At 40.1% G+C, this 14,149-nt stretch overlaps 1 protein-coding gene across 3 annotated transcripts in view; it reads right to left on the bottom strand.

Annotated features, from left to right (window-relative positions):
* TENM2 (teneurin transmembrane protein 2) overlaps window positions 1-14,149 on the bottom strand; it is a 523,470-nt gene that overhangs the window by 47,234 nt on the left and 462,087 nt on the right. For all 3 annotated transcript variants that reach the window (XM_068417288.1, XM_068417289.1, XM_068417290.1), the window contains one exon: window positions 4,294-4,440. In XM_068417288.1, coding sequence (XP_068273389.1) covers window positions 4,294-4,440 — 147 coding nt within the window. The remainder of the gene's footprint in view (window positions 1-4,293; window positions 4,441-14,149) is intronic.

The raw sequence follows: 14,149 nt of genomic DNA, 5'->3' as shown, positions 1-14,149 counted from the left end.
CTATTTTCTTTCTGTCTAATTTCAGAGATGAGTTTTCTAAGACAACTCAAATAAACAGCCTTTCAATCAGTCAAGTGCACTGTCCTGACAGTGAACTTCTCTAGAAATGTATTTTTCTCGTGAATTGAAGAGAATTCACACTGGAGCAGATAGTTGGCTTTCTCTCATTCATTATCTTTAATGTATTGTGCCAAACAGAATTACCACCAACTGTACTTGGTGGGGTTACAGCTATATAGCAACAAACTGAAGGGCAAAATTTGCCTTCTGAGATATGCACAACTCTCTTTGGAAAGCCAAGTGGAAATAAATTAAAATGTACTGTAAAAAGAATGTCCCACTTAGCATAACAAACAAGGAATTCCTCATTCTATTTAGCTTAGTATTCCATACTGCTATGGGTTGCTTCCTTTCCTTCCCCACTCAATTTTAGTTCAGATAATTATATTTCGAGGAGAAATGCTATCTGTGAAGTGATATAAGCAGTGACTGCATTTAAGCTTTTTTTTTCTTTTAAAATCACCTGCACCTCCCCTCTCTATCCTGATCTAATCTGAAACAAACCAATTTAGCAAAATTTTGGCTGTTTTCCGTTCTCTGAGATTACATCATTTAACTGTCCTGTCTAAAACAATTATAAACATGAATAGAGTAAGTTTGAAAGGATGCAAAAGGTGGGGGAAGAGAGAAAGAAGTAAAAGAAAAACCTAGAAAGAGTAACCCAAGTGGGTGATACAGGACTCCTGCCAGGGCTGCTTTTGCAGAGGCCAGAGTTCTTAAATCTCTCTCCTGAATTATCCCATAGAATTCAGGACAAAGGGCCCTCAAACGAGTTCCTGAGATCAACTGCATCCAACATCTAGTGAAACTATTCTTTAGAAAATAAATATGATGTTTGCTATGCATTACATGGTCCATTTCACTTGGAAGCACTGTAAGGTCTAAGGTGAAATCTAGTTAAACACACACAATTTATGAAAACTGTTCCACGATACTAAAAGCATTTCGCAATTTAGGAACAACTACACTATTACAAAGAAGTCATTGTAAAAAGATGGGTATAAATAGCCCCGTAGTGATTTCCTTACGCAATATGTCAAAAGAAATATGAACTTAAAAAGTAACGTACCTTCTCCCATTCCTCAAAATATCATTTCTAATCCCTTCATTTCCTAAAATAAATCCACGGTGAATTAAATGGGTTATACGTGTCTATTGGGGGATTGTACATTGTAATCACAAGTACAGGTCTTAAAATAAAGCTATTTCTAATCCCCCCAAAAGATGCTTAATAACTATTAGACTAATGGGGGATTAAGGAAAGGGATTAGATTTAGAAGTGGCCACAGTAAGTAAATTATGTAATCCAAACATGTTTTGGAAAACAGAAGCATTTTCCAATTAAAGTTATGGTTCAGTTTTGAGTTTTGTTGTAGCTCTTGTGACTGACGGTTTGACAAACTGATGGGAATGACAATGACTCTGACCTTACAGCACGTACTGGAAAGGACCCCATGCAATCTCAGAGAGATCTGAAACTCAAAATATAATAAAGCAAACCGAAACAGCAACAATCACAAAGGCATGAGGGAGAGGAGCTCTGCAGTGCCACACAGCCTGTGGGTAACTCAGCCTGCACCACCTGCGCCATGTACAAAACACAGCGCGGCTGAATCAAAGGGTTTGTCTGTTGGGTTTTTCAGGTATACCTTGTGAGTATGTGGAGAAACAGCTCGGTGAGCAGGTGTTGAACAGCACCTGAGCTCCCTTACAGAAAAACTCTACAGAAACATAATAAGGATGATACCGTTAGAGAGTAGTAATGATCGCCACATTAAAGTACTGAGCTAAGGGTCAGAAGACAAGAAATTAATTTCTGCCTTTATCATAAAATCCCCATGTGAAAATGTGTGGGTCAAATGGACTTTTCAGGTTGTTTGGACCTTGGAACAGGCATAGATTTTCAAACCATCTACCCTCTCACAAGAAGCAATGAGCAGTAACCTCTCCAGCCTCTGGAAAAAAACAACTTCACCCTGCAAGCGTCGAGAACGTCTGAAGAGTTCTCCCCTTAATCTTTCTAGCTCTCAGCTAGACCAAACAGTTTTCTTTCAGGTGTGACTATGGAAAACAGAAAGCATGCATGGAAATGCTGATGAATATTCTCTATCTGTAGTATGGCATATTTATTCTATGTATTCTTTCACTTTGATGAACTATTTGCCTTCCATGAATTAAGTTTTAGAATTCTGCCGTTTTAAATTGGTATGAACGGCTGAATGGTCTCACTTGTCATTTTTTCCTCTGTTTGCCTCTCTGTTTTACAAGTGCAGAATATTGTCTTGGGTAAGTAAGTAAACATCTTATTCCAGTATTTCTAATAATGTTTCCCAAACTCATGCCTTGTTTTGAGGAAAACCTGGTGATACATCCATTTTCAAATTTTCCTTCAAAGCCTGTAAAAACTGCAAACCGAAGCAGTTCACCTGTCAGTTTCTTACATTGCATCTTAACACAAGTTTAGTGGGTTTTGTTGTACAGTTAAATGCCAACTAATGTAATTTGGCAGTTAGATTCTGCTCTTTACAATTCAGTAACAGCTATAAAGCAAGTTTCAGTTTTCTGAAACTGAATCAGCTTCAGCTCTTTTAAAATATTTCTGTAAACACTGATTACATGTGAAACCAAGGAACTAACAGAGGACTTACAGATTAAAACCAGCAGATGACATTCAGAGGTGGTTAATATCACGTAATCAAAACCAAATATACCTGTTCTTCAGTTTGGGACTTAGGAACAATTTCTACACACTGAAATTTTACATAAAATTAAAGCACTCATCTTAATGACAATTTTACCCTATAAGCAGCCATTCAAATAAGCCAAATCTTTCTTTGCAGTTTTAGGAAATACCGTAAGAAAGACATTTATTAATCAAACAACAAATGCACCTTTTAGTTTAATTATTGGCCAAAGAAAAGTGAAGGAGTCTCAAAGCTGTGTCTGATGTTTGTCTTTTAATAAAGAGCAGAAGTAAGTGAAAAAGGATCTACCTGACTTACTGAAGACATTGAAATGAAAGGTATAAGAAAGCTACTTCAAATGAAGGAGATAGATTAAGCAATCTTATTTAGATGGCACAACTTCTCAGCACTGCTTTCAGCCCAGCGTAGCCTAACACACCATGGAAGGCTCTACAAAACAAGACAAACTACAGCCATCTCTGAAGATAAACACAGAACACAAAATCTGTATTTAATAGGGATATGTCTGATAACGGAGAGGGAAAATTGAACTGGGATCTCAGAGCCTTACCATGTATGACTGTTCAGCACACCTCACTCAGTCCTTTTGTCTCTGTTTTGCCTGCACCCAGGGGTAAACAATACCCAGTTGTTCTATCACCCAAGACCCCTCCCCAGCTGAGAAAGGGAACTGGGAAAAGGAGGGAGACACGTGGGTTGAAATTTAAACAGATTTAATAAAGTAAGAGAACCAATTATCAATACTAACACAAAAGACACAAAGTTATACTCAGCCCATAGAGGGGTGGCAAGTTCCTCCAGGGATCACAACTGTTGAGAAGAGAGGAGGGAGAGGAGAGCAGAGCAAAGATCCCCCTCACGCTCAGCAGCTTTCCCATTCATAGTGAACCTGATGTTAATGTTACAGAATACACCTGTGGGCCAGCCTGGGGCAGCTGCCCTGGCTTTCACTGTTAACAGCCTTGATCACCACCCCACAGCTGGCCACAAACTGAAAAAACATGGAACAGAAAATGGATTCTATAAATTTCATCCCCATGAAACCAGGACAGCCCTTTGAAGTCTGGCTCATGAACTGTGCCACATGACAGCAAGCTACAACTGCTTACACAGGTTGTGTACATGAGAGTGTGACCCTGGCCTCTAGCACAGAGCAGCTAAATATCCCGCTCCATCAGCCGCTGTGCCGGCACACACCAGCACAGAAAGTTGTTTTGCAATTCACAGGTGCCAAGAGCCCGCAGGAAAAAGTTCTGGTCTGCTGGGCCATGCTCTCCACCGTGGGCATCAGTGGAATGTGGGGCGGGACTGAGCCTGCCTGTTTGCTCTCGCCGCTGGCACTGTGGGTCCCCACGTCCCTCCACGAGGCCACATTTGTGGCTCACTCAGTTTCATTTGTTTTGGAAGCGTAACACCACCACCTGACAGCAATAACAGCCAAAGCCTTTCTGAAGGAAAAGGACTCAGGAAGAAAGCCTGTGTAACCCTGGGTTCGTTAGGGACAGGGAATTGAAAGACTTTTGCTCACCTCCCTCATTATCCTTGTTATCAGCACAGGCGGTTTCCATGGCGACGCTGCATCCGGGCCCCCTCCAGCCGGCCTGGCAGACACACTGCCAGCTGTTCTGGCCCAGCGTGCACCTCCCGTTGCCATTGCACAGATCGGGGCAGCCATCTGGTTGAAGAAACAGAGAAGGTAAGTACAAGACGCTCTCGTTCACACCGCTGCTCACACTTCCGACAGTATTACTGTGCAGACAAAAAAGCCTCCTTCCTGCGCGTGGGACAAACGCTCTCCTGGCCCAGATCTGCAGCCCTGGCGTGGAGAAGGAGGGTAAAGAAAGGGGATGCCTCAGAGAAGCAGGGATTTAACTCAAGCCAAAAGAGAAGTCCTACCATCAGCCATAATATGTTAATATTATCAGCCATAATATCAGCCATAATATCAGCCATAATATCAGCCATAATATCTGAACCCTGTAAAGGTTCAGATCTTGAGTTAAAGGCAGTAGAGAGAAGTAACAGTCTGCTGACAGAAGATCACAGCCTCTTACAATTTTCCCACTGCATGTGCATGTACACATGTATATGAGGGAGAATGTCTTCTGCAACAAGCATGTCAGTGGTCAGGGTGCCTTTTACAGGGCGCATTGCATAATTCTCCACAGCTTCTCTAAACACAAAGTTTAAATAAATAGTTTTGAAAATACTTTCCTTCTTTAACAGTCACTTTAAAAGACCTACTTACTTAACACTAAGTTTACTTATATTATGGCAAAATATTTCATGCTTTCTGATAGATATGTTAGAAGAGGTATCCCACAAAAGATGTATGTTTTGAATTGATTATGGATATGATATGACTTACTGTATAGAAGAGCTGAATTAGGAACAAAAATATTCATTTGCTAAGGTAATGTTCTAACAAAATGCCCATTGGTAATAGATTAACTCTATTTTCCTGAAACTAAATGAGTCTCAGGAGGCACTACTGTATCTTACTGAATATACATTATCAAAAAAGGGTAAGAAAACCAAATTCCATCCTGCAAGGTGCTTGAAGCCTTGGCATACACAACCAAATCCATCAACATCCAATCCACACAAGCGTGTGTATTTGTGGAGGTTAAAGAAGATTTGAGTGTCCTGCAGCAGACCTCTCATAGCAACTTTTCACTAGTTTGAGCTGGAGGAGAAGACTGTGTTGCCATACTGACAGTAGATGTTGGATCCCAATCATTCACAAGCTCTCTCATTTGGGTTGGAAATAGAGTCTAATCCTACCATCTCTACAGCCACCAGACGACATAGAATAATTAGACTCATTGCTTGGTCTGGGGCAGAAAATTTCATCTCAGCTCACAAAGCTTCACACTCATTTTCCCCTCCACCAGCAGTGATGGGTCACTATCAGCATCAAGATCTGCAGGGACCTGCTGCAGCCCTCTCGGGTCTCATTGACTGGCTGGGTTAGCCCTTTGCATTTGCCACCATGACCCCAAGATGTGACTATGAAGTACTCCACTCCCTTCCCCAGGCATTTTAAGAGCACCAGGGAACTAAAGGGCACACTACCAGAGTGTGGATACTCTTTCCACCAGCTGTGAGTGAGGAAGGCAGCAGTGGGAAATATCCTGAAAGCAAATAAATGTTTTCTTCGAGCCACACCGCTTCAGATGTGCAGCACTGGAGAAAGACTAAGACTGGAGAAAGGTATGTCGCCTTTGTGCCCCTTGGCCTCTGCAGGTTACTGGGAACAGGAGCAACTGTCAAACTAGCACAGCTTTCATACTAGTGTGGAAAGGCTGAACAGCCTTCCAGAAATCACTAATTTACACTGCCTGGGTGTTTCTACAAACCTGGTCAGAAAGTCACAGCTCTGAGTTTGTGTCTCTTCCCACTCCTCCCAGCTGCCTTTGCTGCAGCCAGGTGATGTTAGAGTAAAGCTCCTCTGATCTCATACTGGTTTTCACACTGCTGCAGGGGTTTCCCATGCAGGAAAGAGAGCTGCCTTGTACCCCCCAGTACTCACACAACTGGTATCACAATAAGTAAGCATTCACTTTTACTTTTCCTCGTTGGGTTGTTACCTGATACATTGATAGTGATTAATTAAATTGTAATAGGACTAAGTAGTCCACAGCCACATTAATTTTCAAAGTAATTCTGAAAGCTTCCTTTACTTTTTTTTTTTTTTAAGAAATGAATGCTGGGCCTGGGGAAGCTGCCAGGCTGAGACCTTAGCTGTCCCACAGAAAAGGTTCTTTATAGATAACAGCAACCAAAGTTCCTGTGCCTTATCCTACCAAGGTGCCTGAACCTGCATCATTTGTAGCACTGGCACAGCAGCTTGATCTCCACCAAAGCTCTGTGGAGTAAGACACCAGACCTCTGTGAACAGGGCCAAGACCATTCAGTTCATTTTATACAGAAAGCTATCAGCAGACAGAAACAAGTCCTAGAAGTTTTATTTCAATGCTGTTGTGTATTAAAAAAATACAGTGCCCCTTTCATGTAACTGTAAGGTTATTTTGACATTACATATCTTAGCTATAAAAACTTGCACTTGCTTTGCAGTACAGGTAATATATTTTCAAGGCATTTATTTCATCTCTTTCATTTGTCAGGTTGTTTGAATGACCAAAATGATAACGTTTGAGGGGAGGCACCATACCGTTGGAAAAATTATTTGTTTAAATGAAAAACAAATAGTAATTGTGAACATACACACACAGTTGGCTTTATACTGAGGCACTGAGGAGAATTAAATCACCAAAACAGTTTGCTTTGCAGTATATGAGCAAGATGAAAATATGAACAGTAGGGAGCTAGCAAAATCTCTGAAAAGTTTTACGTGCAGCTGGGGATTAATGGACACGACTTTGCTTTTAGCTTAAAGAGAGAAGCAAGCATCACTGGTATAGGCATGATGTTGCTAGGAAACACTATGTTACCTCCACAGAGTTTATTTAAGTGTGGCCTTCCAAAGACAGACTTGGTGTTTCAATAACATAAACATCAGAAGGAAGGGAAAAAACCAGCAGCAGACTACAATAAGATCCAAGTACTTTGCCAATAATGACTTGCTTAAAAGATCTATTAAATTAATGATGTATTAACTTTCAAAACAGCTTTAAGTAATGGACTATTTAGATATTTTGCATGGTTATGTGTGTTTCCGTACATGCGTGTGTGCATATATGCATTGCTGTTTATGCCTGTCTGTCTTCAAGCAAATATTTACAGAGCATTAGAGTCTATTAGACCAAAATTTGTTCTAAGAGCCTGTTGACCACCTAGGCAACAGAGCTCCATTATGATCTATTAATAACAAGTTTTCTTCTAAAAAAAAGTTTATATTTAGGCAGTGCACTGAATATCTCTATTTAAATCTTCCTACATGTGCATGTGCGCAATGATTAGTACCAATGAACATCCTCTGCACACACAGCATTTGCACATGGCTAACGGGCCTTGATGCACTTCAACGGGTTTTGACAGTGGACAAGGTCACAAAGTGCCTAGCTGAGGAGCGCTCAGAGTCTCAGCAAATGTTCATTGCTCACAGCTGGACACATGGCCCTTGCTGGAAACGCACACTGTACGAAGCATATCCTAACACTAAGTGCTTTGTTAAAGCTTGCTTTCAGTCTGCAGTCCTAGCTCACACCGAGCAGTGTATTACCTCCTGGCTGTCTTATGAATTCACTCACAGAGTAAGGTAGTCAAAGAGAGAGTAAGGTAGTCACAGAGGGAAAAGGGCTATCGACATCTAACCTTAAGAAGTAATCCACCATGGTATGAAGTGCTCAGTCACAGCACAGAGAAGGGCCCTTCAAGCTAAGCAGACAGGTTGCTATTCCTGGTGTGCACAGAGATTCTACTCATCTTTTCTATTACAGTATGCTTAATGGAAAATGTCAGAAAGCTAGGTTAAAAAAGAAGAAAGTGCTTGTTTAAAGTGCTAGATTGACAACCTATTTATTCACAGAACAGGCAGAGTACGGGCAACAGCAGTTCAAGTGTCTCACACTTTTCTAGCAATGTCTCTGCACGGGCTGCTCCTGCTAGAGGGGAAACACTGATGCAGCCTCCCTTCTCTTTCAGTCTCCAACTTGCCTGTGGGATGGTAGCTGGGAGCTTTAATAGAGGTACATATGCATTTACAATTAAAACAGCAAGAAAGACTTCAGTACTTTTTGCAATGTAGCAAAAACAGGAATCTGTGACTAGCATTGTGAGGGACCGTCAGAGTAAGAGAAGGTTTCAAAATCAAAATACTAAAATTCATTCCTCTCTGTACCACAGATGGATCAAATGCCCAGCAATCACGTAAAGTGAACGCTGGAAGGCAGTGGTAAAGGAAAAGGAGAAAATAAAGGCATTATATCTCTGGATCTCACAGACAATGATGTAAACCGGTGTTTTGTACATATGAGATCCCGAAGCACTTTTTAGCATTCTCACTGAACAGAACAGTCTCTATCATCTCGCAGTTCTGGAACATTAGGGCTAGTGTTTAATGCCTGAATTTATTTCCTCTCAGTTTTTTTCCCCAACTACACTGGAGTAACAGAACAGATTCATTAATGGATTTCATGGTGTTTCTTGCTTCTCTTTGTTCAAACAGGCTGTTACATTCTTACCTTGCTCATGGTGTAAAAAGCCCATTTCTTGGCAAGTTAACATCATACCACATCTACAGCAGCAAGTACCATGAGAACACTGACTCTCATGGATCACAAAAAAGGCTTGAAGACAACTCTGAAACTCTACAATTTGGTAAGCAGAGATTCAGCAAATTTAACTGCTTCAGTGCCTGGGGACACTTTCCCCCCTCCCCCCCCCATATACCTACATTGTTTTTCAGTACTTGAAAGACCTTCACTTACAATTCCTCAGCTTATCCAGCGCAATGCACATAGGATGAGGGTATATTACCATGAAAGGAACTTTAGTGATACATAGTACAAATGAATACTCAGTAACAACAGGAGAGGACTGTGGCTTAGGAAAAAAAACAGTGTATCTTTGCCATAAAATAGTTGAGTTCCCTCCTCTAGGAATCAATTAGATTTCTGTCTCTTGACTGTGCCTGTTACTAAGAGGATCTACCATGGATGCTAAGTAAATAACATAGTATCAGAAGAACAGGAGGCTATTTAATAAAACACCACGAGAAATGAGAACCTGTCAATATGAGCAGGAGTATTTAGTCAACTACTACTATTTATATACAATTATTACATTCATCTTATTTCACATTATTAATATTCATGGCAGAAATAGATCAAGAAGGTTCAAGACCTTTGGTTAGACGCAATAGGAACAGCAAGCTCCTGTCTGAAAGCCCTTATAATCGAAAAGACAAAATGAGCTTAAAATACTAGATTTTGTTATTTGTTTGTAGAGCTCCACATTGCCACAGTCCATGACTGGACCTAGAAGATGCTATAACAATACAAATGAAAGTGTTATTCACAGCAACAACAGAAAAATATATAGTCTAGAAAACAAACGTTGCTGTTACTGAGGTCATTGTAAGCAAAATTAAGTCTACTGCTTCCTCCAGGCCCATGTAAGCTTTAGCTATTTCTACAGTTTCATATTTTCAAAACTTATGAGAGATTTATGAAAAGCTGAATTTAACAAGAAAGTCTGCAGAATCATTACGACTAGTAAACAAAATCACTATGGACAGTGCTTGTTTCTAAGAAAATGATAGGGCTGCATATATTTATAAGAGAATACTAATAGATTTTATCCACAATAAAATTATTCTGAGACTAAATTGTAAGGTGATTAATTCATTTTTTAACTCAGCAAATTAACCTCCATTATCTAGGCAATACATCAAAAACTCTAATCCAGTTTTGGGTAAATTCTGCACAGAGTTCCTTTTCATTCCACTGATACTCACAAACTTCAGGTATACAAATACACACGTACCCAGCTACTCAGGCATATACAGATTTTCCTTTGCATAAACTACTTTAAAACTCCAAAACAAACATTTTAAGTAAATCAAAATATAAAGGCACAAATTTGTGGTTTCAATCTAAACCTTAATAATCATCAGAACTCCCAGTTACGGTGGGGCCAATCACTCTGAAAAAGAAGAAAAGGAAAGGGCAGCTAGGGAAAAAAGTTAGAGAAATCTTCTTCTTTTTAAAGTTTTCAAAATTTTAAGGACTAGGCAGCCTCTTAGTATAATTAAAGGAAAAAAGGGAATAGGGAAAAAAAGTAAAATCTCTCTAGGTGATATCTTGTAACCACTTAGAGAAGCAGACAATGTTTTTAGCCTCTACTCAGTTTGTACATGGAAAATTACACATAAATCAAGAGATCATATCTTCTGTTTAAGGGGAACATTTAAACTGCATTTAAATCCTCCTCTTTACAGCTGTTAAATACAGAACTGTAGCAATTAAAAATAGTCTGGTACCTACAGAATATAGAGAAATGGCATAAAAGCAGTAATGGTAATAGCCTGTTTAATTTGGATTTTAGAGGATGATCGCTGTTTTCATATTTTCTGTTCATTCCTAGTGAGTTGCTGGCATGCTTACAGCTATCTAGTCAATAATAAATGAGGTACATAGAATGAGGTACCTAGCAACACTGAAAATAAAATTATGCTTTTTATTTGCTATTGTTATTTTTTAATCCTTCAATTCCAAAGCCTACAGGGCTTAGTTAAAGCCAAAGAAAGGGCATACAAATAAAAATGACACATAGTATTATGGTAGGTGCACACACACACACGTTATCTTCTACACAGTAATATTTCAACTAAAATAAACTCAAATCCAAAACACATAACTAAACGTATGTCAATGCAATATAGTAATGGTTGAGTGAGAGGTGAGGCCCCTTTGAGTGACTTTGGATAGTTCCAGAACAGGCCGGAGAGCCATGCAGAAGCACGAGCTCAGGTCTTCGAAGCAGGATAGACATATAGATTGACAAACTGTTAAGAATTAGCCCAGCCTTTCAGTGTAACAAAAAGCCTGATTTCAGTGTTCAAGTACCACAGCCGTGCTGCTTGCGGTTCCAGAGAGTGCCCACACAGAGCAGGGGCTTCTCTGTGGCACCGAAGCATTTGTCACCAAGATGCTTTGCCTGCCTTCCTTGCTTCTTTTTTTTTTTTCCTTTTTATTTTTCAGAGAAAACTTTTTTTTTTAAATTACCCGATACCATAAATATTTATTTAAGCTAGATATCAAACAAAGGGATGTATGGAATAAATATTTGCAGATGTATTGGGAGAGATAAATACATGCCTGAGTTAAAACTAAAGAATGAGCCAGCTACAATTCTATTTATTGAACAGGCTGAAAAAAATGGAAAGGCCGAGAAGTTTCAAGAATCCAGAATCCTGATTTCTTCCACTTTAATACTTTCTGTGCAGGCAGACAATTACGAATGTTAAGTAAGGCTCCTTAAATTGTCTGGGATAAGTAAGCCAAAACAGAATTTCCTCCTAAATTCTATTTACTATATATCTATGCAATTTCTGTCTTTCACATGTCAAGGCAGGAACTCAGAGAACATCCAGCTTTCCAAACAAAATAAGAAAATGTGAGCAAAACATGCGTGACTGTTTAGAAGGAGAAGTAAACCTGACACAAAACGGAACTACAGGTATTAAAAAGGAAGTCTCAGGAAAAGTTACTTGCATCTTTCTGAAGAAAAAAAACTATAAAAAAGATACAGACACCCACCCACACACAAAAAGACAGAGGAAAGCATGTTGTAATACAGGTCACACAAATTTGAGACTGAAAAAAACCCCCACGGGTGTCAGAGCATCATGCCTTGTTAACAAGGGATTGTTCCCAGCAGCACATTCCATTTTATCCAGCCTCATTTTAAGCGACTCAGGCAGTTGGGCTCCCGTTCCTTTCTCAGAGGGAGACACCCTCGAGGTCTCCCTCTTGTGCACAATCAACCAAGTTCTCTAACCAAGTTGGTGTGACCCCCCTTCAAGCTGCCAACAGCTGTGAAGGGAAAAGTGGGTAACAGTTTGTGCTACACTGTCCCGAGACTTGAGGAAACCAAACAGATCAATAATCAAAAAATCCATGTCTGCTCAGAAGGCTGGGTATACACAAAGAGCTTCAGCTCAGTCCAAGAGTTTGGACTATTTATAAGAGACAGTTTCAAGAAAGAAGGGAGACTGCTTTGATGGGAAGTTTAGTCATAAGACTGAGAGGCTCCTGCAATGCTAAGAGACCAAATGCTCTGCTGTAGCCAGGAGACTAGATCCAGTCCTGCAATTGTGGGATGTCCATGGGATCCTGTCTCCACACAGCCCCCACAAGCTCCACAGACTGCAGGCAGGGGTACGGGACGGTGCGAGTTTGCTACTCAACCTCCTTGCACACAATGCAATTCGCTTTTTAATTATTGGAAACATGTTTTGGTAAAGTGTTGGTATACTTTTAGATATACTTATTAACTACAAAGCTTCAAGAATCTCACACATGCTGATGCACAAAGTTGTGTCATGTTGCCATACTCCTTACCCATTCTATCCTCTTCACATCATGGGGAGAGACAAAGAGGAAAAAATACAACAATTCTTATGTTAAGTGATATCTGTAGCTGGCAAAAAGGTATTTGATATTGTGCTGCCAAAGCCCAGACAGATTTCAAAAGCTTAGTTTCATTTGGCTAACTGAAATTTATAAAATTCAACATAAATTACCTATTTTTTCCTTGTTTCAGATAGAAAACAATGCAAACCCTAATTTTGCAATTGTTAACAGCTAAGACTATGTATGAGCTCAGAATCATACCCAGCTTACTGAAGTACCTCTAGTATTCTATTCTAACTTTGGAGGAAAGTTCATATGGTTTTAAACGTTTTTCTGGTTTCACATTCCGTTATGCAGTTTTCATAGAGAACCCAGACAACAAAGGATGCTGCTACTCCATCCCGCGCTCCCAGTCAGACTCAGCTTGCCAATGGAGATGGCGTGGTGCCATGCTTATCCAAAGCTGAACCCCATTTAATGATATTGTGAATGCAGCCTGTATAAAACTCGAGGTAAGCCTCATCCTTCACCTGCTCAGATATGAACTTTTAAAATCCATGTATACCTCAAGATGCTACAAAGGTAGGACCTAATTTCAAATATTTTCAATCTAAGACCCTGCCGATATAAAAAGTAGAAGATCAGGCTTGAAAAGGGCAGGATCGCTTGTTGCTACCAAGGCTTTGGCTGGTAGCACAGAGTACTCCCAGATCTCTCATTTGATTGAAAACCCTCCAGTGAGGCAGATGGACTTTTTCTCTGTGAACGCCCTGATGGGTCAGCAGAGGAGACTACATTGTCACTGGCTAGCTTTTCTCAAGGCATAAATGCCACCCAGCATTTGTAGGGCACTGTAGTGAGGACAAGCAGATATTATACCCTTATGTTGCTCAATATGCTATAGAAGACGCTTAGCTATGGCGTCGAGTGGTGAGTAACAGCCCATCCAACGTACAAGAGGGCTGTAGGAAGTCTGCCTTAAAAACTGTGGGCCTGAGTCTAATGCCTGACCTCATAACTAACCCTGCTTTGAGGAAGAGGTTGGACTAGACGAGCTCCTGACAACCCCTCCAACTTGAATTATCTATGAACCCTTCAGTTTTAGCGCTTTATAATTCATAATTCTCAGGGCAGGGAATCCCAGTTTTCTCAGGCATTATTACAACATAATTATTTGCTATTCATCAGATATCGATGTAGAATTTATAATTTAGCAATTAACTTTCAGGTATGCAAATGCAGATCCTGTATAAATGTGCAGGTTATCTCTATCAGAAGAATAAATATGAGCCTTCACATAAGTATGCATTTTCCTCCATTACTGTCTAACAGATTAGCATGCTC

This window comes from Nyctibius grandis, chromosome 22 (genome assembly GCF_013368605.1).
Source record: "Nyctibius grandis isolate bNycGra1 chromosome 22, bNycGra1.pri, whole genome shotgun sequence".
NCBI classification, from domain to species: Eukaryota; Metazoa; Chordata; class Aves; order Nyctibiiformes; family Nyctibiidae; genus Nyctibius; species Nyctibius grandis.
This window is presented reverse-complemented; position numbering and strand designations above follow the sequence as displayed.